At 45.6% G+C, this 20,056-nt stretch overlaps 2 protein-coding genes across 16 annotated transcripts in view; both read left to right on the top strand.

Annotated features, from left to right (window-relative positions):
- Positions 1–18,213, top strand: part of LOC307047231 (uncharacterized protein) — a gene marked incomplete at its 5' end in the record, with an annotated part of 261,974 nt that extends 243,761 nt beyond the window's left edge. For 12 of the 15 annotated variants that reach the window (XM_079694068.1, XM_079694074.1, XM_079694078.1 and 9 more), the window contains 6 exons: positions 15,343–15,623; positions 15,783–15,887; positions 16,268–16,379; positions 16,606–17,441; positions 17,602–17,785; positions 17,960–18,213. In XM_079694068.1, coding sequence (XP_079550194.1) covers positions 15,343–15,623; positions 15,783–15,887; positions 16,268–16,379; positions 16,606–17,390 — 1,283 coding nt within the window. In that variant the 3' untranslated portion in view covers positions 17,391–17,441; positions 17,602–17,785; positions 17,960–18,213. Of the gene's footprint in view, positions 1–12,631; positions 14,471–15,342; positions 15,624–15,782; positions 15,888–16,267; positions 16,380–16,605; positions 17,442–17,601; positions 17,786–17,959 lie in introns of those variants that run through there. The other 3 variants (XM_079694070.1, XM_079694064.1, XM_079694069.1) reach the window with 3 other exon arrangements.
- Positions 18,214–18,251: 38 nt separating this feature from the next.
- Positions 18,252–19,614, top strand: LOC307047233 (uncharacterized protein). Its single transcript, XM_079694082.1, has 4 exons — positions 18,252–18,345; positions 18,538–18,709; positions 19,059–19,207; positions 19,398–19,614. The coding sequence occupies exons 1-4, from the start codon at positions 18,339–18,341 to the stop codon at positions 19,559–19,561; spliced, it is 492 nt and encodes a 163-aa protein (XP_079550208.1). The 5' UTR covers positions 18,252–18,338; the 3' UTR covers positions 19,562–19,614.
- Positions 19,615–20,056: the final 442 nt, after the last annotated feature.

The raw sequence follows: 20,056 nt of genomic DNA, 5'->3' as shown, positions 1-20,056 counted from the left end.
TAAGGCTTCGCCCTCTAAGGCTATCGCTATTGGGTTAAGGGCGAAGCAGGATGTAGTCTACGCCCCACTGGTTCCGTCCGTTACCAGAAGCACAAAACACACCTACTCAGTTAATAACCCATGTCCATTTCGTCCTGCGTAAAATGGAGCATCACATTCCCAGGGAATATATCATTTAAAAAATGAATATTCTCCATAAGGGAACGAGGGTAGGCTTACTTATGCTACCTATCGTTTATAAGAGATAGAGACCGAGTCTCCTTTAAATAAAACGATCAAGAGAGGGGGAAAAAGGGCAGCTCTCTAAGTGCCTACCGGCCGGAGAGAGGGCACGCAATTAAAAAAAACCCGACATTACTCATTCTGACAGGCTATTCAGCACTGAATGTGTCAGAGAGGAATGGGAGACATCCCTCAAATAAAAACGAATAAAAGAACAGGGTGAAGACCAAGATGCAGCCGTGCAAATGTCTTCCACTGTCATTCCTCCGTGCAACGCCGTAGAGGTTGAAACTCCCCTGGTGCTGTGCGCTTTAATGTTCTCCGGGGGATCCAACCCAGAGGAGACATACGCCTGTGACACCGCCTCACATAGCCAGTGTGACAGGCGCTGTGTAGATAGAGGCTGCCCTAATGAGCGCTCTCTATAATGTACAAACAGACGCTGGGATTTGCGTAAAGCAGCCGTGCGTGCAATATAGCCTGCCAGCGCGCGCACGGGACAGAGGAGATGAAAAGTGGCTTCTTCCTCCGATATGTGAGGAGGGGGAAAGAAGCCCTTCAAGGTTATCACTCTTGATCTAAAAGAGCTTGTTATCACCTTTGGCATAAACGCCGGGTTCGGGCGTAATACAGCTGAGCTGCCATCTCCTTGGATCTGGAGACACGACGGAGCCACCGAGAGAGCAGACAAGTCACTCACCCTTTTAGCTGATGTCAGAGCTAAGAGCAGAGCTACTTTGACTGACAAAAACTTCAGGGGAACCTGATCTAATGGATCAAAAGGAGCTTTACCCAGTGCGCGCAGCACTAAAGCCAAATCCCATTGAGGCGCTAAAGCGCGTGACACCGGTCTGAGTCTCTGTACTCCTCGTAGAAAACGTTTTGTCAGAGGGTGACTGAACACCGTGCTGATCTCAAAACCTACGTGGCATGAAGAAATGGCAGCGGCATATGTTTTTATCGTGCTATAAGCCAAATTCCTGTCCAGCAACAGCTGGAGGAATGACAGCACGTGAGGCAGGGGACACGTAACGGGGTCCAAGCCTTTCCCTACACACCAACGCTGGAACGCTGTCCATTTGGCTGTGTAAGACGCCCTGGTGGACGCGGCCCTAGACCCCTGAATAGTACTCACAACATCTTGAGAGAGGCCAAGCCTCTCTAAGTGTTCCCGCTCAGGGGCCATGCCCACAAACGTTGGCCTAACATTGGGTGACTGTGGATCGCTCCCTCCACCTGGGAGAGAGCATCCCCCCGCCACGGAATTTCCCACGGTCTCCCTGACAGCATCCGCTGTATGCAGGGGAACCAGGACGCTCCCGTGCGCTCAGGGGCTATTAAGACCGCTATCAGCCGCTCCTCCTGCACTCGGTCCAGGAACCGAGGGATCAGAGGGACTGGTGGGAAAGCGTACAGTAACACCTTGGGCCAAGGTCTGTGTGCGAACGCGTCCACCCCCAGAGGGGGGTGATCCTGCCTTCTCAGGGAGAACCAGAGAGCACATTGCGCGTTCCCGCGTGCAGCGAACAGATCTACCTCCGCTCTTCCGAACCTGCTCCATACCTGGGAGACCAGCTCGGGGTGGAGGCTCCAGTCCCCTTGTCGAGGACCTCCTCTGGACATGAGGTCTGCCCCTCTGTTCAGCTCGCCGGGAATATATACTGCTCTGACAGAGAGTACGTGTGTGCGCGCCCAGCACAACAGCCTCCTGGCTGTGTCCAGCAGCTGCGCTGATCGTACACCTCCCTGACGATTTATGTATGCTGCTGCTGCCTTGTTGTCCGTTCGAATCAACACATGATGATTCCACAGCAACGGGGCGAAGTGCCGGATTACTTTCCATATGGCGAGTAATTCCAGCGCGTTTATATGAAGGGACATGTGAGGCGGCCACTGTCCCCCCACTGCCTGCGACATGCATGTTCCTCCCCACCCTGAGAGCGATGCGTCTGTGAACACCGAGGTGTGTGACGTCACTCTGCCGAGGGGAACCCCCACTGACAGGACGTGGGGATTTTTCCAGTAGGTCAGATCTAAACCTACGGACAGAGGAATGTACACCATGCGTCTCTTCTGACGCACGGGGTCGATGCGCAGGCGAATAAACCATCTCTGAAGTCTCCTCATGTAAAGGAGACCCAGGGGGATCACCACGTGACCAGCTGACATCATGCCCAACAGTTGCATCACGGAGAGGGCTGTCACCACCCTGCCGGGTGTGACGCGCCCGAGGAGAGCTGTCAGATCCTCCACTCTCCGCTGTGAGAGTCGTGCTCTCATGCGGGCTGAGTTGAATTCCACCCCCAGATATATGATAACCTGGGAGGGAAGAGGACAGCTCTTCTCCCAATTGATTATGAAACCCAGGCTTGACAGGTGAGATACAAGTTGTACCGTCTGTAAAGCAGCTTCCTCTCTGGAGCGGGCCAGCAATAGCAGGTCGTCCAGATAAAATAACACTCTCATCCCTCTTCTGCGTAGCGGCTCCAGCGCCGTCTCTACACACTTTGAAAAAGTGCGTGGAGCCAGAGAATATCCGAACGGCAGTCGATTGAACTGGTACGCTATTCCCTGGAATGAAAAACGCAGGAATTTCCTGTGTTTTGGGATGATGGTTATGTGGAAGTAAGCATCCTTCAGGTCTATGGAGGTGCACCAATCTCCCTGGTGAACACACTCCATTACCTGTTTGATTGTCAGCATATGAAACGGTCTTTTCATTATCACCCTGTTGAATGCTGACAGATCTAGGATGGGTCTCATCCCCCCGGTCTTTTTCGGGATAAGAAAATAACGGGAGAAAAACCCCCGATTTTCTTTCCCCTGAGGAACCCTGGAAATTGCTTTCTTTAACAGGAGTTTCCGCAGCTCTGACTGGAGCGCAAGACACTGTTCTTGGGATGACAGGAGCGTTTCCTGAATCCCCTCGAACTGCGGGGGGGGTAAGGCAAATTGCAGAGAGTACCCTCTGCTGATCAGCCTGCTCATCCATCCGTCCATTAAACATAGCCGCCTCCACTCTGAGCACCGCTCTGAGAGCGGGCGTACCTGTTTTTGTTGTGTTGTGGTAGTCATGGTGACAAGCCATGCCAGAGCCCTTGCCGCCGTTGCCCGTGAAGCAACCCAAGGGGGGCCCCGCCCTAAAGGGCTTTGAAGGGGTCTCCACACGCTGCATCACATACCGGCTCTCAACCTGTCTCTGTTTAGGAGAAGACTCATCAACAGGACCCTGAGGCGGGTTTATGCTCCAACTCGTGGAGGTGTGTGCAGTGCTATTCACCTCGTGCGTAATAGCCGCGCTAGGCTTAATACGACTGTGTGTAGGCACAACTGGAACAGAGAAAAAACTGCGCTGCTTGTTACCCGAAAGGATAGAAGTAGCCGGTTTAAATGTCAAGCCCTGTTGTCTTTTAACCGACTGGTTAAATACCGCAGGCTTATACAGCGAGCCTTGCTGTTTTCTAACCGACAGATTAGAAACAGCTGGCTCAAACGGCGAGTCCTTCTGTCTTTTACCCGAAAAGGAAAAAACAGATGGAATATGCAACAAGTCCCGCTGCCTTTTAACCAATAGATTAATGGCAGCTGGCCTGACTAGTGTGGGGGACATGTGAGACACAGTTGCTACAGACACACTGTTGAGATTTGAATCGTTTTTATTCAAAATTCTCTCTTCCCACATAACCCCCCCAAAGAGTCATCTTCGGTTCTGTTTCCTCGGAGGTTCCCTCGGAGGAGCAGACCAGGAGCGGGGGTTCCTTTTTCCCCTCCGACTCGACGCCTGCAGATCCTGTCTCTGTGGCGGAGGAGCAAAGACCTGGGACGGAGCCCCTGCAGCTGCCGAAGGGCGATTCTGACGCCGTTGCTGTTCTCGCCGTTGCCCGCGCTGCCCTCGCTGAGACTGTTGCGGGGGCTGCGGGTGCTGTCGTTGCTGTCGCTGCTGTTGCTGAGGACGTTTGTCCTGAAGCCAGCTAGCGTGACGCCTTATGTCTTCTGCCTGCTCCGCGGCAGATTTCATAGACTCCACCATGGTGTGGAACTGTGGCCCAAACAGTCCGTCCGGACTGACTGGCGCCTCCAGCAGCTCCTTTCCTGCACCCTCCGGTATATTCCCCTGCTGTAGCCAGAGGTACCGTTGAACCTGTGTCGCCCATGTCGCAATCCGCGCCTGCGAGACTGCGACTGCTGCGCACAGGGTAAGTGCAGTACTAGCCGCCTTACCTATCTCCTCAGCCTCCACTGAGGACATGGTTTTAGACTGCTCTGACATTTCCACCATGGAATTTGACAGCAACGCTATATTGTTTGCCGCCGCCGACGCCTGGAACGCACACTGATGCATGCGGTCAGTCTGTCGGGCGACAAACTGATCTTTGGCGGCAGCCAACATGGGTTGCCGTCCGGAAACCGTGTTGGCCTGCCTAGCCCCAAAGAATGCCGTGAGGTTCGGCTCTAGAGAAGGCACGGTCGGGAAATTCACGTCCGTGAATCCCTCCACTCTCGTGAGGGGCACGTTTGTCCCTATCGGAGCTTTCATTGCTCCAGGGTCCCTCGCTGCCCCCTCCTGGTACTTCCTTATGGCCGGGAAGCGTGGCCAGATCGGGTCAGTCCTAACCCTGTGCACCCGGGAGAACACCCCAGACATATCATCCGGCGGTGAGCTCTCCTGAGCTAGGGGAACAGGGAGATTTCTCCAGACGGCCGCCTTAGATATAATCTCCGGAAGTTCTAGGAGGATCCCACCGATTGATGGCAACGCCGTGGCGCCGGAGATAGGGATCACTGGGACGTACACCGGCCCTGCACCGGGCCCCATACCTGTCTCCTCCGTCCGGAGGGGAGAGATGATGGGGGAATCACCCGGTGATCCCTGAATGGAGGGGACGTAGTCGTCCGACTCGTGCCCTCCACTCGGATCCAGGAAATCAAGGGCTTTGTCCCCGGAGTACTCCTCCTGGACGTGCCAATCGTCCTCGGCGGCCGCAGCAGCGAGAGCGTCCGCTCTCTGCTGTCTGAGGGCCAGCGGGAGACGGGCACAATGCGAGCAAGACACCCCGGGATTGAGAGCAGCGTTCGCATGCTCTAATCCCAGGCAGGACTCACACTGTGAGTGCCTGTCAAAACTCATAATGTAGCCCGTTCCGCATACGAGGCAATCCCTGACACAGCCTTGACTTTCCTGTCCAGTCTCCATTTTACCGGAAAACAGAAGCTTTTTAGGAGGAATGCTTGTGTTACGGTAAGTAGCTCTTAACAGAACTGTTTTTGCCTGACAATGCTTCTGCAACGGAGTGCTGAAGAAAAGTGGGAGTAGATAGTAGGGCCTACTTCCTATTTATACGGAAGTGAGCCCGGAGGTGGGGCCCACGTCATAGGTGGGCGTGGATTAAATCTGTCAGTGCTGCACACGTGCAGGAGGGATTACCCAATAGCGATAGCCTTAGAGGGCGAAGCCTTATACGATATAGAACTGTTTGTAATAGAGTGTGTGTGTGTGTGTGTGTGTGTGTGTGTGTGTGTGTGTGTGTGTGTGTGTGAGTGAGAGAGAGAACGAGAAAACACTTAGAGTGAACAAAGCTGTCTTACTCATGAAGCTGTCATGACATGTCAAACAGACATTCAAAAACTCATGACATCATTCACCATTCATTATAACAATGAAAACAATAACAATAACAAGAACAAAACAGCTAAGGTGTCTCACTGATGGAAATCTCTGAAGCAGTTGTTATTTTTGTTCAGGCACAAGTGAACATTGCACTTCGAACACTTGATCACAGTCTGTCCCCTACAGTTTGGGAGTTTGCAGCGCTGTCGTGAACTTTCAACCACTGGCCAGTGACCCACAGCATCTGCGCGGACTTCCTGTGCTGGTATGGCCTTGGCTGGGCCTCTGTGTCTTTTCCTCTCAAACTCTCTTTCCAGATCTGATGAAGGGCGTCCCCTCTTCTTCTTGGACAAGTCCTTGCCCTGCATGCAGAGAGCTTGTGCAACTGATGTTCTGAAGGACAGCAGATCCCTCTGCTTCTTCTTCGGGATATTCAGGGATTCAGAATCACGCCGATACAACAGCCAGCTGTTGACAATGGCCATATCCACAAAGTGAAAAAAGAACCTATGGTAGTACTTCTTTGACCTAATGTGGATGCGATAATAGGCAATAAGTGCATCAAGAGCATCAACGCCACCCATGAACTTGTTGTACAGGCTAATGATGTTTGGGCATTCCACAGTCATTCTCTTCTTTTGCTTTCTGTCCCATCTTTCCACAGTGGAAACAGGCTGGGCACTGGCAAAAGTGCTGGCAACAATCACCCCTCTGTTGTCAAACCATTTCACAGCTCTAACTTCCACATTTTCCACAACAGCCTGTTTCTCCTCGAATGTCCCTCTGCCCTTCTTCTTCATTTCTCCGTCCGCACTGAAAGTGCAGCCTTGGAGTCGATTTTGCCGCACTGTGCCAAGGGCAGGTATCCCGTTGTTTGCCAGAGCTACAAACAACTGCAATGAGGAAAACCAGTTGTCAAAATATAGCAGGTGATTGAGTGCACCCTGAATGACTTGTGCAAGCTTTAGCACGATGTTTCCGCTTGCCCCAATGTCTGGCCCGTTTGGTGGAGGGTCAGATTTCCCTGCAAAGATGTCAAAGGAATGCACCAGCCCCTTTGTGTCACAAAGCACAAATATTTTATATCCCCATTTGTGTGGCTTGCTGGGGATATATTGCTTGAGACTTGATTTGCCTTTGAAAGGCACCATTTGCTCATCGACACAGAGCATTTGATCTTGCGGGAGAGCCTGGAATTTTGGAAGAAGTGCATCAATCAGTGGCCTGATTTTGAAAAGTCGATCCTCGTTGTTTGGTGTCATGTTGTTGTTGAAGTGGATGTAATGTTTAATTGCCTCCCATCTGTCACGGGGCATCACATCAGCCACATGTGGTAGTCGACATGCACTGGACCAGTACATTCGGGATCAAGGTAAGTGCAGAATGCTCATGTAAACAACTGTGCCAATGAACTGTTCCAGTTCATTACGATCCAATTTCAGCGCACAGTTTGGATTATTTTGGGTGCAGTATAGATTGCTCTGTTCCACAATACTGTCTAGAAGCTCTGTGTCAAAAAAGTCTCTGAAGTATTGGATGGGCAGTCTGACTGCATCGGCCTCAGGAAGAGCGTCTTGCCAAACTGGGACTTCTTTCTGTCTTCTTGCTGTCTTCCACTCTACCCTCTGTCTTTTTTGTTTTGTAGCAGCTGCTGTGGTAGCAGCTGCTCTCGCAGCAGTAGCTGCAGAACTGGTGCTAGGGACCGCATCAGAGTCTCCATCAGTGCTGCCACTGTCATCACTGCTGCTGCTGATGCTGCTTTCGTCACCTGGTGTAAAAAAAAAAAGGTCACTATTGAAAAGAGCAGACATTTTTATTTATGATTTATGAGTACAGTTGTAAGACAGAAAAGTTATTTGAAAACAGCTTTCCATACTTTGAGGTCAAGCAAAATGAAAAAAAAAAAAGCCACTATTGAATGCAGACATCGTTATTTACATAATACAAAACATGTAGGCTACTCATTGTGACATCCACAAATATTTGGCTAACAACAAAAAGCTGCACAATATTATAACAATATTCAGCGTTTTCCCACTGACTTTTCTGCCAGTCTCGCAATGAATGGGAAACACTGATATTATAACATTATTACTACTATTCTCATCACCTGGTGTAGGTCTATAATCCTCATCCTCATCACTGTCTCCACTCTCACTCAGACAACTGTCCTCACTATCTGATGGTGGAACCCTGGTTTGTACTCCAGGAGTTCGTTTTCCATAAAACATGGATGTGTTCATTTTTTCTCCTGAGCAAAAATAAAGGGCAAAAATTGCATTTATATTCAACATTGTAACTTTATAAGGATTATAGAAAGTTACTAGAATTGTATTTCCTATAGAAATTGTGTATGACTACCGCTAAATATAGTATTGTTTAGATACGGCCGAATGTAGCCAATATGAAGCCGATTGTAACCAATGTAGACAATATGGCCGAATGTAGCGAATTCGCGACACACAGAAAAACTTCAAATAACTTCCGAAATATCTGTCAAAACTATTCTATTCTGCTTCGTTAGCTGCACAAACAAACAATAAACAGCAAACATATATTTTTTTTCAATAACTTACCTCAAATAGGAACGTATCTATTCGTATTTGCCTTCTCCACTCATTAGCGTCTAACCGGATATGCCCGCCTTCGTCGACCGGATGTAGCTCCCACTTTGACCGGTCCTACTAGAAACAAGTGCTTTGCAAAACGTTCCTAGGTCCGTATCGAAGAGACATGAACCGGCATTGGGGGAACACATGCACGATCTCGGCTGCATTTTTAATAGAAGCGGTTTGAGGCGAATTCGCGACAATAGGCGTTAAGGGGTTAAGATGTGGAGAACAAGGATGTCCTTCATCTTTTTGCACATACAATGGCTTCAGAAAGCACCTTAACAACGTACATCACCATGATGAGCAGGTCAATACTAACCAAGAAGTGATCACACAGACACAAAGACATTTTGAGATGGAATCAAGTGAGCAGCCAACAACTTCTGCAGCCATGTTACAGGTCCCCCCTGTTATCACACAGAAATCGCTTGATAACATGTGCGGATCTATTGTTTCTCACTTACAAGCTTCTGGTATTTCTGAAAGCACCGTCCAAACAATAGTTTCTTCAATGGAGGAAGTTGTCAATGATGTTCAAAATCAAGCACGGGAAGCAGTTCTTCAAACATTTTCTCCTCAAACTATGGAGTCAGGCATTTATGAGAAAATAGAGCACAGTTTAAATCAATTAGATAATCCATTTTCAACCTTGAACACAGTGACAAAGAGAGACAAATATTTCTATGAAAAATGGGAATTAGTTGAGCCTAAAGAATTTATCCTTGGTGTGCGATTGGATACACGTAGGGATAGAACTACAGGTGTCTATAGTCAGATTCCTGTAACAGACAAATACGTTTATGTACCGATTTTAGGTACCGTAAAATCTATTTTGAAAAACAGTGAGATAAGAGAATGCTTCTTGCAAGACAAATGCAGTGAAAAGGGGACTTACAAAGACATTAATGATGGGTCATATTTCCAAAATCATCCTCTGTTTTCACAACATAGACATGCTCTACAGATTTTGCTATATTACGATGACTTTGAAACCGCTAACCCATTAGGTTCTAAGAAGGGGATCCATAAACTTGGTTGTGTTTATTTTACGTTAAAGAACCTTACACCAAAGTTTAACTCTGTGCTTATGAATGTGCATCTTGCAGCTCTTTTTTACACCCAAGATCTAAAAAAATACGGATTTGAAGCAATACTCAAGCCTCTGATTGATGATCTTAACATTTTAGAAACAGAAGGAATCAAACTTCCATTTATTGAACAACCATTGTTTGGGTCGGTATTTCAAGTGACAGGCGACAATCTCGCTTTAAATGGCTTGCTGGGCTTCGTCGAGTCTTTCAACGCAACAAACTGTTGCAGGTTTTGTTTAACAAACAAGAAAGACTTTCAGTCTGTGTTCACTGAGACTGATCCTGGGCTGATCCTGCGCTCCAGAGAACTTCACGTTGAACATTGTAATGCATTAAGTGAAGATCCTGCTCTACCTTCCATTTATGGTGTTAAAACATCTTGTGTGCTCAATTCATTGCAGTATTTTCATAGCACTGACAATTTTGCAGTTGATATAATGCATGATTTGTTAGAGGGTGTTGTACAGTATGAGCTAAAGCTTTTCTTTCAGTACCTAATGAAAAATGGTTACATCTCTTTGAATGCACTGTCAGACAGGGTACAGAGTTTTAACTATGGTTACCTGGAACGTAAAAACAAACCAAGTGCTTTAAAACTGGATGACAACAGCAAGCACTTAGGTTTAAACGCCATTCAGTCATTGTGTGTTCTCCGCAATACCCCACTTATCTTTGGCGATGTGGTTGAAAGAGAAAATAAGTATTGGAACCTTTTGCTCCTTTTGTTGCAAATAGTTAATATTGTTTTCTCCCCTATCCTGACTGATGGAATGATAAGTTACCTAAAACATTTGATCTGTGACCACCACAACATGTTCAAAGTGTTGTTTCCTGATAAGAAATTGATTCCCAAACACCACTTAATGATTCACTATCCGAGATGTATTAAAAAAATTGGCCCTCTTATCCATATGTGGTGTATGCGATTCGAAGCAAAACATAATTTTTTAAAAAGGTCTGTAAAAAATGTCAAAAACCTTACAAAATCTCTTGTTAAGCAACACCAGCGGCAAATGGCTTTTTATTATGAAAACTATTATTTTAAAAGGTTTGAGATTGGTCCTTTAAAAATGAAAACAATAAATAGCTTGGAAGGTGCAGAATCACTGTGTCAGATGTTGCATTTAGATGCATTTTCAGAAGTTTCAACTACAAGATGGGTCAAAAATTATGGCACTGAATACCAAATTGATCTATACATATGCACTGGAACATTCCATGACCTACCTGTGTTCATGAAAATATGCAACATCATCATTCATGAGCAGCGTGCTTTCATAATTGGTTGCACTGTTCACACGCTGTACTTTGATGATCACTTTCATGCCTACTGTATAGAGGACCAAAGCAATGAACATGCTGTTATTTGTATTGACCAGCTCACCTATGTTAGACCCTTTGATAGGCAATACTCTAATGAAAATGAGAGAGCATACATTGTTCCATATTGCTGTGTATTTTGAAATGTATTTTAAAATGCTTTTGTGTCAAAAGCATTTGTTTGTATATGTTTGAAAATAAATCTTGTTTCAAACAACTTTAGCCTACTTTATTTTTTTAGTAATTGTTATACTTTATTAGAGCTTTATTTACACTTTATAGTGTTGATATATGAGTAACACTTTCATAGTTAATAAACTATTCTGTGAGAGAGTTAATATTTAACACCATGCAAGTGTTGAGAAAAACTAACACTGGTTAGTGTTATGAAAGAGTTACATTTTAACTCCATATAGAGTTAATAATTACTCTGAATAGTGTTAAGAAACCAACTCTTTAAAAAGAGTTAAATTAACTCTATGTGGTGTGGACCCATATAGACACTGTCAAAGTGTTGAAATCAAATCTGACAGTGTTCATTTGGGGATGCTCATTTTGCTGTGTATTAATTGGTGATTTGTTTTTAAATGAAACAAATGTGTAGCTCTAATGATTTAACTTTTGATTAAAATTAGCCTATTTTGTTATTGGTATGTGTCCGTATCTATTATTTTTCGACTACTTGTCATCTGTTTTTTATTTTATATTTATTAAAGCCTTGCGGTACGTCCACACAGCAGCTTTAAAAAAATCTTCCAACGCTTCTCTGCCCATTGACTTTGAATGGGGATGACGTCGCTTTGCCTCGCTTTTCGCCGAACTGCTGTAAGGTTTCAGCGTTAGAGTTCTGTTAGCTTATAGTTTTGTGTTTATTCTGGTGGCCTTGCATTTTATTTTTATGTTGACTCAGTCCTCTCGTTTCAGGTGTCATCACTTCCTCTCGTTGTGTCACCTGCCAGCTTGATTGTGATCTCCTGCTCTTGATTGTTTTCACCTGTGCCCCATTAACTGTTGTGTATATGTAGCCCTGTTCTCCTTTTGTCTTTTGTCGGTTCGTCTTGTCTACCAAGTCCATGTCTGTACTCTCTCGTGCAAACTTTGAGCTAATCGAACCTAGTGAACTATTTAGTAGTCCTAGTAGATCCTAGAAACCTTTTTTGTTGTACATTTAGTTGAACCTAGCGAACAGTGTCCTAGTTGATCCTAAACCGTTTTTGTATAATATAAGGTACTTTTTTGAAATCAAGGAATAATCGTGCATTTGAGTCTTTGTGAGTCCTTCATGTCAGAACGGAACGACCCTACAAGATGGACTCAGCCGATTCCACCGTGTTAAAGACGGCTTTGCAGGCGCAAGGAACACTCCTGCATCAACATGAGGGACAGCTGACAACAATAAATCAAGGGGTTCAGGAATTAAATGCCCATCAGCACAACTTCCAGTCTACAGTGACAACGGAGATAAATCACCTGGCGGAGAAAATGCGTGACATACTTACGCACCTCGAGGCACGTCCTGCTGTTCCTGCGGCAGAGTTTTCCAGTTCAGCGGAGGTCGGGTTTGCTGAGATCCCCGTTCAAATACCCATGCCATCATCTACAATCCGCCTCGCTTTGCCGGAGAAGTTCTGCGGGGATTCTGGAAACTGTTGTCCATTCCTGGGACAGTGCGATCTCCATTTCAATCATCAGCACGCAGCATTTCCCACAGATCAAGCTAAGGTAGCTTTCATAGTATCTCACTTGACGGGGTCAGCGGGAGCCTGGGCAACAGCAGAATGGGCCCTGTTTGCCAGTCTTTAGGGCTATTCATGGATTCTATGAAAAATTGTTTTGACCAGACAGCACCCGGGAGAGAGTCAGCGAGAGCCCTGGTGAACATCAAACAATGGCAGAGGAGAGTGGCGGATTACGCGATCGAATTCCGGACCCTTGCAGCGGAGAGTGGATGGAACTCAGCGGCTCTTTTTGATGCGTTTCTGCATGGATTAGTGGATCCCATAAAGGATCAGTTCACTCCATTAGAGTTGCCTGAAGAATTGGACTCGCTCATCGCCAGGGCTATCCGGGTGGACCAACGTCTAGCAGAGAGACGTCAGGAGAGGGGAGAATGCAGCTTCCACTCCACTGTTCGGACGGGAGTTAGAGGGAACACTACGGTTGGTGGAGAAATACCCGGACTTCGTCTCCAGAGCGACCAGCGCCCCCTATCGCCGTGGAGGAACAGATGCAGCTCGGAAGAGCCAAACTCACCCCTGAAGAGCGTCAGCACCGCCTACGGGAGCGGCGGTGTTTCTACTGCGGCCAGCAGGGTCATGTTCTGGCAGCCTGTCCGGCAAAAGATCGGGCTCATCAGCGGGAAGAGGGACGCTGGTGAGCCGAGTGACTTCTTTCGACCCTCCCTCAAGAAAATTGATTCAGGTACAAATGAAACTGAATGATAAAACTGTGACTCAGGATGCATTAATTGATTCTGGGGCTGATGAGAGCTTGTTAGACTGGGAGCTGGCTAAAGAGTTGAACTTAAACATTGTCCTTTTTAGATCAGCCATTAGAGGCTAGCGCGTTGGAGGGCCGCCTTTTATGTACAGTTACTCATCGCACTGAGCCCATAGTAATTGTCATAGATCAGGAGCACTGTGAGCATATTAGTTTTCATTTATTTAACTCAGCTCAACATCCTCTCATTTTGGGTTACCCTTGGCTTGTTAAACATAACCCTCACGTGGACTGACTTACAGGAAAGGTTAAGGGGTGGGGGAGTGAGTGCTTTCGTTCATGTTTAGCCTCTCACACAGCTTCGAGTGGACCGTACAGATCTAGGAACTTTAAACAGACGCCAGATAGTGACAGTGTCACTTCTTCTAAACATTCTGACTTTCCTGACTTATCCAAAGTGCCATAGTGTTATCTTGACATTAAGGAGGTGTTTAACAAAACACAAGCTACTTCCTTGCCTCCCCATAGACCGTATGATTGCCCCATAGACCTTATCTCGGGCTCTACTATCCCCAAAGGACGGTTGTACTCTCTCTCTGTCCTGAAAGGGAGGCCATGGAAGAGTATATCGGATCATCACTCAAAGCTGGCTTGATTCGGCCATCATCATCCCCAGCAGCAGCAGGTTTCTTTTTTTGTGGGGAAAAAGGACGGTTCATTAAAGACCCACTGAAGTGTGCGCCTGTGCATGATCTGTTATACTAATACGTATAGTAATGACCAAAATTGTCCATTGGAACCCATATCAAAAGATGTTGGAATAGCAATGAATTTGACGAGTTTTGAATTTGCCGCCTGGAAATCCGCAGTTGACCTCCGCCTACGTGGGCGTGGCTTGCGATCTACTGCGTGACGTCACGAGATGGTCGCCGCCGAAGTGTTTACATTCATCACAGTTTATTGTTTCTCAGTGGAATTTATCAAAGTTTTTGAGCGAGTATTTTACTGGAAAGTGTGTCGGAGTCGACTGGAAGTGATTGCCAATCGAGAGAACCTGACAATGGAGGCGACAGTGAAGAAAACGGGAGGAAAAACACACGGGAAGCGATGCATTGCCGCTGGCTGTAGTAATGTCAAGTCTGCCGAAGTGGCGATGTTTCTGTTCCTAAAAGATGAAGGTGAGCCTGGCTGGTGTCATTGTTTCGTAGATTTGTTGATTGTTCATGACAAATAAAGGCCACTGGTCGATGAGAGAGAGAGAGAAAGAGAGACAGAGAGTTACAGGGTTGTTGTTAGCATCTGGTGCTAGCTCGGAGCTAACGGAGATTAGCTGTTTCAACAATAAGGAGAGGGAGAGTCCTCTCCTGTGGGACTGAGAGAGATAACGTCAGCTCAGGGAGGTAAAGGACTCTGAGTGATTAGATTGTAAACTGTAGCCTAAGTTATCTCAGTGGGTTTGGTCATCTATGTAAACAAATATTTCCATCTATGTAATATTAGTTGTATAAAATAGGTGAAGAAATCCTTCCAATGTTTTTTGATTATTGAAATATATGTTTCATATGAGTGTTGAGAGCTGTATCCATAAATCTCTTAATGTTGCCCTCAAAGTGCACCAGATTGATGCATTCGACTTCAATTTAAAGAAAAATATCTTCCCGGGGTGCATGCCCCCGGACCGCCCTAGAGGGTGTGAGGTCATCACAAATAAAACAGGTTCACATGGATAGGATACTAGATAAGTGTGCACAGTCATTATGTACACTAAACATTTTTGGGGATTTGTTAACACTATAGTCCCTAATATATTTGTAGAAAGGCAGGAAATGGAATTAAATCGAGAACATTTTTCATTGCGGAGGACCCCCTGTTTTGTGTCCCCCCCCACTTCTCAAACCAAAGTTACACCCTTGTCTAGATCTATGACAAAATATTGTCCTCAACTAAATTGACTTCCATGGCCATGCTAATGATGTCATAATAGATTACCTATAGAATAGAGAGCTTATCTTTTGACTATTAATGGTTGGATTTATTTTTATTTCTACAGATCTGTCAAAGGCATGGGCAAAGCAAGTACAGAGAACCAGGAAGAACTGGGAGCCTACCAAATACAGTGTTCTGTGCAGTGAACACTTCACAAGGGACTCCTTTGATGAAAGTGCTCTACTACGAGCGCAGATGGGCATTGCGACAAAGAGGACCTTGATCCTGAAGAAGGGAGCAATTCCAACTGTTTTCCCCAGAGTTGGGACTTCAGCTGTGGGACAACTTTCAACGTCAACATCAAGACCGGCTCGATCTGCATTTTCAATGAGAGAGAGAAAGCGGGTAAAGTTGTTAGGCCTAATTTGTTGATGTTAAATCAGGATTTAATTCCAGTGGCTAGTAGTCTCCTGAATTATTATTGTTGAAATAGTATGAGCAAGGTGTAAGCCTATACTGTTTTGAATAATTTTTTAATCCATTTCATATTGTGTACATTTGCAGAAAGTAGAAGAACTCCTGGCAGAATCAGAAGTGGAGGGCAGCAGTTTTGCTTCCACAGAGGAATCAATGGAGATGGCCACTGACACACACATGGCACCGGAACAGGTTTGTGTTGCCCCCAGGTTTTTTTTTAGATGAGCACATTGGCTGGTTTTACCTTGCATGTTATCATGACTGGCACACACAGTGGACACATGAAAAAAAAACTTATTTGTAATATGCACACCTTAGATCTTACACTTGTTATGTAAAACAAAAAGCTTAGCATTAGTCTTGTTCCAAACACCAAACGGCAAACCAGTCTGCTAAATATAATTATTTTAGAAAGTTGCTAGTCAGGCATGATATTGACTTACATATGCATTGGCTCTAGCTAAGCATTACTGTAGGGTACATGTTTATCATGATAATATTGTCTAGAACTTCTAACTCCTCGAAAATATTTTACAACATCACACTATGAAATTTATGTTTTCACCTGGCAGGAACAACAGAGTCAAGATCAGGCCTGCCAGACAGACTGGACTCCAACAGCTACTGTCAGCATCAAGACACAGACTGGGAAACAACTCACAAAAACAAAGACACAATCAAAGGGTAATGCCACTATTGATTGGTTAATAGTACTGCACTATTAAATCGAAGTTTAATCAGTTCCTAAAAAAAAATGATGAGCGAGTGTTTCATATAATACTGTATTACAGTACTGGATATTCCTTCTAATTTTGAGTTTGTTAACTCTAAATAGTAAGCAACAGATCAACATAGATTTGTGGTTTTATATAAACACAATATAGTATTCCATTGATCATTTCATTTCCAGCATGCCAGGTGACACCCGAGATGCTGACTGCAAGTCTACCAGTACCAGGGAGGCAGAGAAAGCTGAAAGTCCATGGCACCAGAGACCCAGCTACACCTGACCAGCCACCACAGGCTGCCTCTAGCAGCAGAAGCAGCCAGGCGTCAAAGCTGGAGCAACACCAACTGGAAGACGCGTCGTCCAGCAGTCCAGCTGCACCACCATCAGTATCAGGCTCCTCAGACTGGGAACCCAGTAGCCCCATCTCAGCGGCTGATTCTTCTGACAAGTCAGATCTGTCAGAATGTCGGGAAGCATTTGGGGATGAGATCTGCCACAAGGAACCCAAATACATCCTCTTTGGCTCCAGCCTCGGGAAACTGCAAAAGTGGTGCCACTGTCCATCTTGCGGCAGCGTCGACATCCGTCACGTGTGGACAACCACTGGAACACTACTTAAGATCCGCCAAACATGTGACTCCTGTCTGCAGGCAACTGAGTGGCAGAGTCAACCGAGCATTGGAAACTTCCCTGCAGGCAATATGCTGTTGTCTGCAGGCATACTGTTTGCCGGTGCGTCGCCAACAAAGGTGCTGCGAGTCCTAAACCACATGGGTGTGATGACTTACGTGAAACAAACATTCTTCTCACACCAGCGAGACATCCTGCAGCCTGCAATACAGGGTGTATGGACGCAACAACAGGCAGCCCACATTGCGATGCTGCAGACTGAAGGGCGACCTCTGGTTCTGGAGGGTGACGGCAGGGCCGACAGCCCTGGACACTGCGCAAAATTTGGAACATAAACTACAATGGAGCTGGAATCAAATGTGGTGCTAGACCTACAGCTGGTGCAGGTACAGTTTATATTGTTCAAGTTCAGGGTTTTGTGTGAGAAATTTAAAACGTCATCTGTAAATATTGTAATAGTAACAGTGTTTCAAATCATATTCAGCTCATTGCAGAGCTCCTGTCTAGTTATCTGCCTAACTGGAATGTTCCCTGCTGTATTTTCAGAGCAACGAGTGTGGTGGGAGCTACCATATGGAACTGGAAGGCCTGAAGAGGATGGTGGCCTTCTTTGAGGACATCCTGGAGATTGGCACTCTCGTCACAGACCGACATCGCCAGATTGCCAAATGGATTAGAGAGAATATGCCGTACACAAAACATCTGTTTGACATCTGGCATGTAGCCAAGTGTATGTGTCAATGTTGTTTCTTTTGAAGTTCAAGGAGTAGAGTCTTCTATTGAGTTATCGTAAAGTTATCACCAGACAGACATCGCAGCATGCAGTGTAACAAATCTTATTTGCACACCTCACTCAAATAGATAGATCTCTTTATGATGTCAGTTGTATTTATTGTCTTTGCAGCTGTTGGGAAGAAGCTGAAAGCCATCTGCAAGCTCAAGGGCTGTGAGGACCTGAAAGCATGGCAACAGAGCATCATCAACCACTTGTACTGGGCAGTGGTTTCCTCCACGCAAGACGACGCATAACTGATTGTGGATAAATGGAAGTCGGTGGAGCGGCATGTCCTAAACCTCCACAGGGGCCATGGTGGAAAGTTCCCCACATGTGTGCACAAGAGACTACAAGGCAGGGCTCACAAGAAGAAGTGGATCAAACCAAGTGAGTTTAGAGTCAATACTCCTTTTTCTGATATGGCGGCAGACGTGACATTTAAAATTACGTCTGTTGCGTCAGCAACGGGTGACTGTAATTTTAACCGTCATCCACCGCCAAAAGGAGTATGGAAGGTAGTGTATGCATGCTGAGTGATTAAAAACCCAGAACATACCCAGCAACAACAATGTACTGACTGTCTTATGGTTGGGTACATAATCCAAAAAGTTACGTCTGAGCAACAAACATTAGAATTGATAATCCATAATGTCAAGCACTGTCATTGAAATTTGTTGATGATTGATTTATTGATCTGTTGATTGCAGGTTCAATATCAGCTGTCAAACTGGAGAAACTGGTGACAGACAAGATGCTGTGCAAGGACATCGGCAAGCTCTCTGCCATACACCAGACGTCCAAGGTGGAGGGCTTTCACAGCCTCATCATTCAGTTTGCACCAAAGTCTTACGTGTACTCCTACACTGGCATGCTGTGCAGGTTGGTCTTTTCAGCATGTAATTAGAAGGCTTGTACTTTACCAGCTAAAGACTTGTTTCAGTTACTTGGGAATGGGCGTCTTTGTACCGTGCTGAACCAGGTCCCCGTGCTGTATAATATCTTGCGACGTTACGTCACATCTCCCATAGTGTGTCAAAATGGAGGAAGGAACTGTGATGAAGTTGTCAACTCCAAGACACACATTGCCAGGACTAAAATAAAACACAAAATCACTTTCTGAATCAATATCAAGTTAAATACAGCTGTTCATGTATAGATGTGGAATAATTACAAAAGAGAGATATTTCTTTTCACATTTTTAAAACTGTTTCTTTGTTTATGTTAACAGAACCCTTCTTGCCGGACTGCATTACAACGAGAATGCCAGCAGACATACTGCAACTACGAAGGCGGGAGAACAGAGGTTCAAAATCCGCTACCCCAAGTACAAGGCTGGAGGTCATGTTGTGAAGAAGATCCTAGTAGAGGCAACATTCAGTGAGTTTGAAATGAAATTATGAAATAATATTGTCCAGATTGGTAATGTACCGGTACTAATGATTTAGTAACTAATTCAGTTGAAAACCCCAATTGAAAGAATGATCTCGGCTTGATGACAGACACCATTTATTATTAGAGAACATTTTAAAGTGCAAGTTTTGTATTCTGTCTTTGAACACTGTTGCAGGCTATGTGGATGATCTCATGAGAGAGGTGGTCGACCTCTGCAAGAAACCCAGCGCAGACAGGCCTGTACAGCTGGAGGAGCCTCCCACTCTATCCTCGGCAATGGAGAAGCCTGACAAAGCAGAGGCCATCAAGGCACATGCCAGTCGTTTCAAGACCAAATAGTCTGTCACTGTGCATCTTCAACTGTGGAACTGTATTAAACATTCACTTCAGAACTGTATTGTCAATGTCCTTCTTCATAACCGTGATAGTCCATGGATGGAAACTGTCGACGATTTTGGTTCACTGCACAAGAGGGCAGTGGCACTCTTATGTCGTGTCCTAGGTAACCCCAGCAAAGTCTCACCAGCTGGCGGTAGGCTGTGTATCGGTGGCGTCTGCAAGATAAAACATTATAGCATTGATATGACGACAGCTACTGTCAAGAGACTACTACAAATGAAGGACAATAGATGATAATAGGTAAACTTCAAAGTTACATTTTCTTATACTCAGATCATAAAAGACTAATATTCAAACGTATAAAGTTGCAAAAGTTGTCATGACATCATATTAACTGATACATTTATATACCAGTAATAGACTTTATTGTAAATAGTGTTTGTAAGGCTTACTCATTGCCCTCTTGCTGGAGATGGCCATAATGTTGCCTGTATC

The sequence above is a fragment of the Notothenia rossii genome (assembly GCF_949606895.1).
Source record: "Notothenia rossii genome assembly, chromosome: 7".
NCBI classification, from domain to species: domain Eukaryota; kingdom Metazoa; phylum Chordata; class Actinopteri; order Perciformes; family Nototheniidae; genus Notothenia; species Notothenia rossii.
Note: the sequence above shows the minus strand (reverse complement) of the source record. Positions and strands in the feature narration are given on the sequence as shown.

Coding starts and splice junctions, on each gene's coding strand:
- LOC307047233 (XM_079694082.1), top strand. Junction 18,710..19,058: donor TACACTGGCATGCTGTGCAG/GTTGGTCTTTTC, acceptor TTATGTTAACAG/AACCCTTCTTGCCGGACTGC. Junction 19,208..19,397: donor CCTAGTAGAGGCAACATTCA/GTGAGTTTGAAA, acceptor ACACTGTTGCAG/GCTATGTGGATGATCTCATG.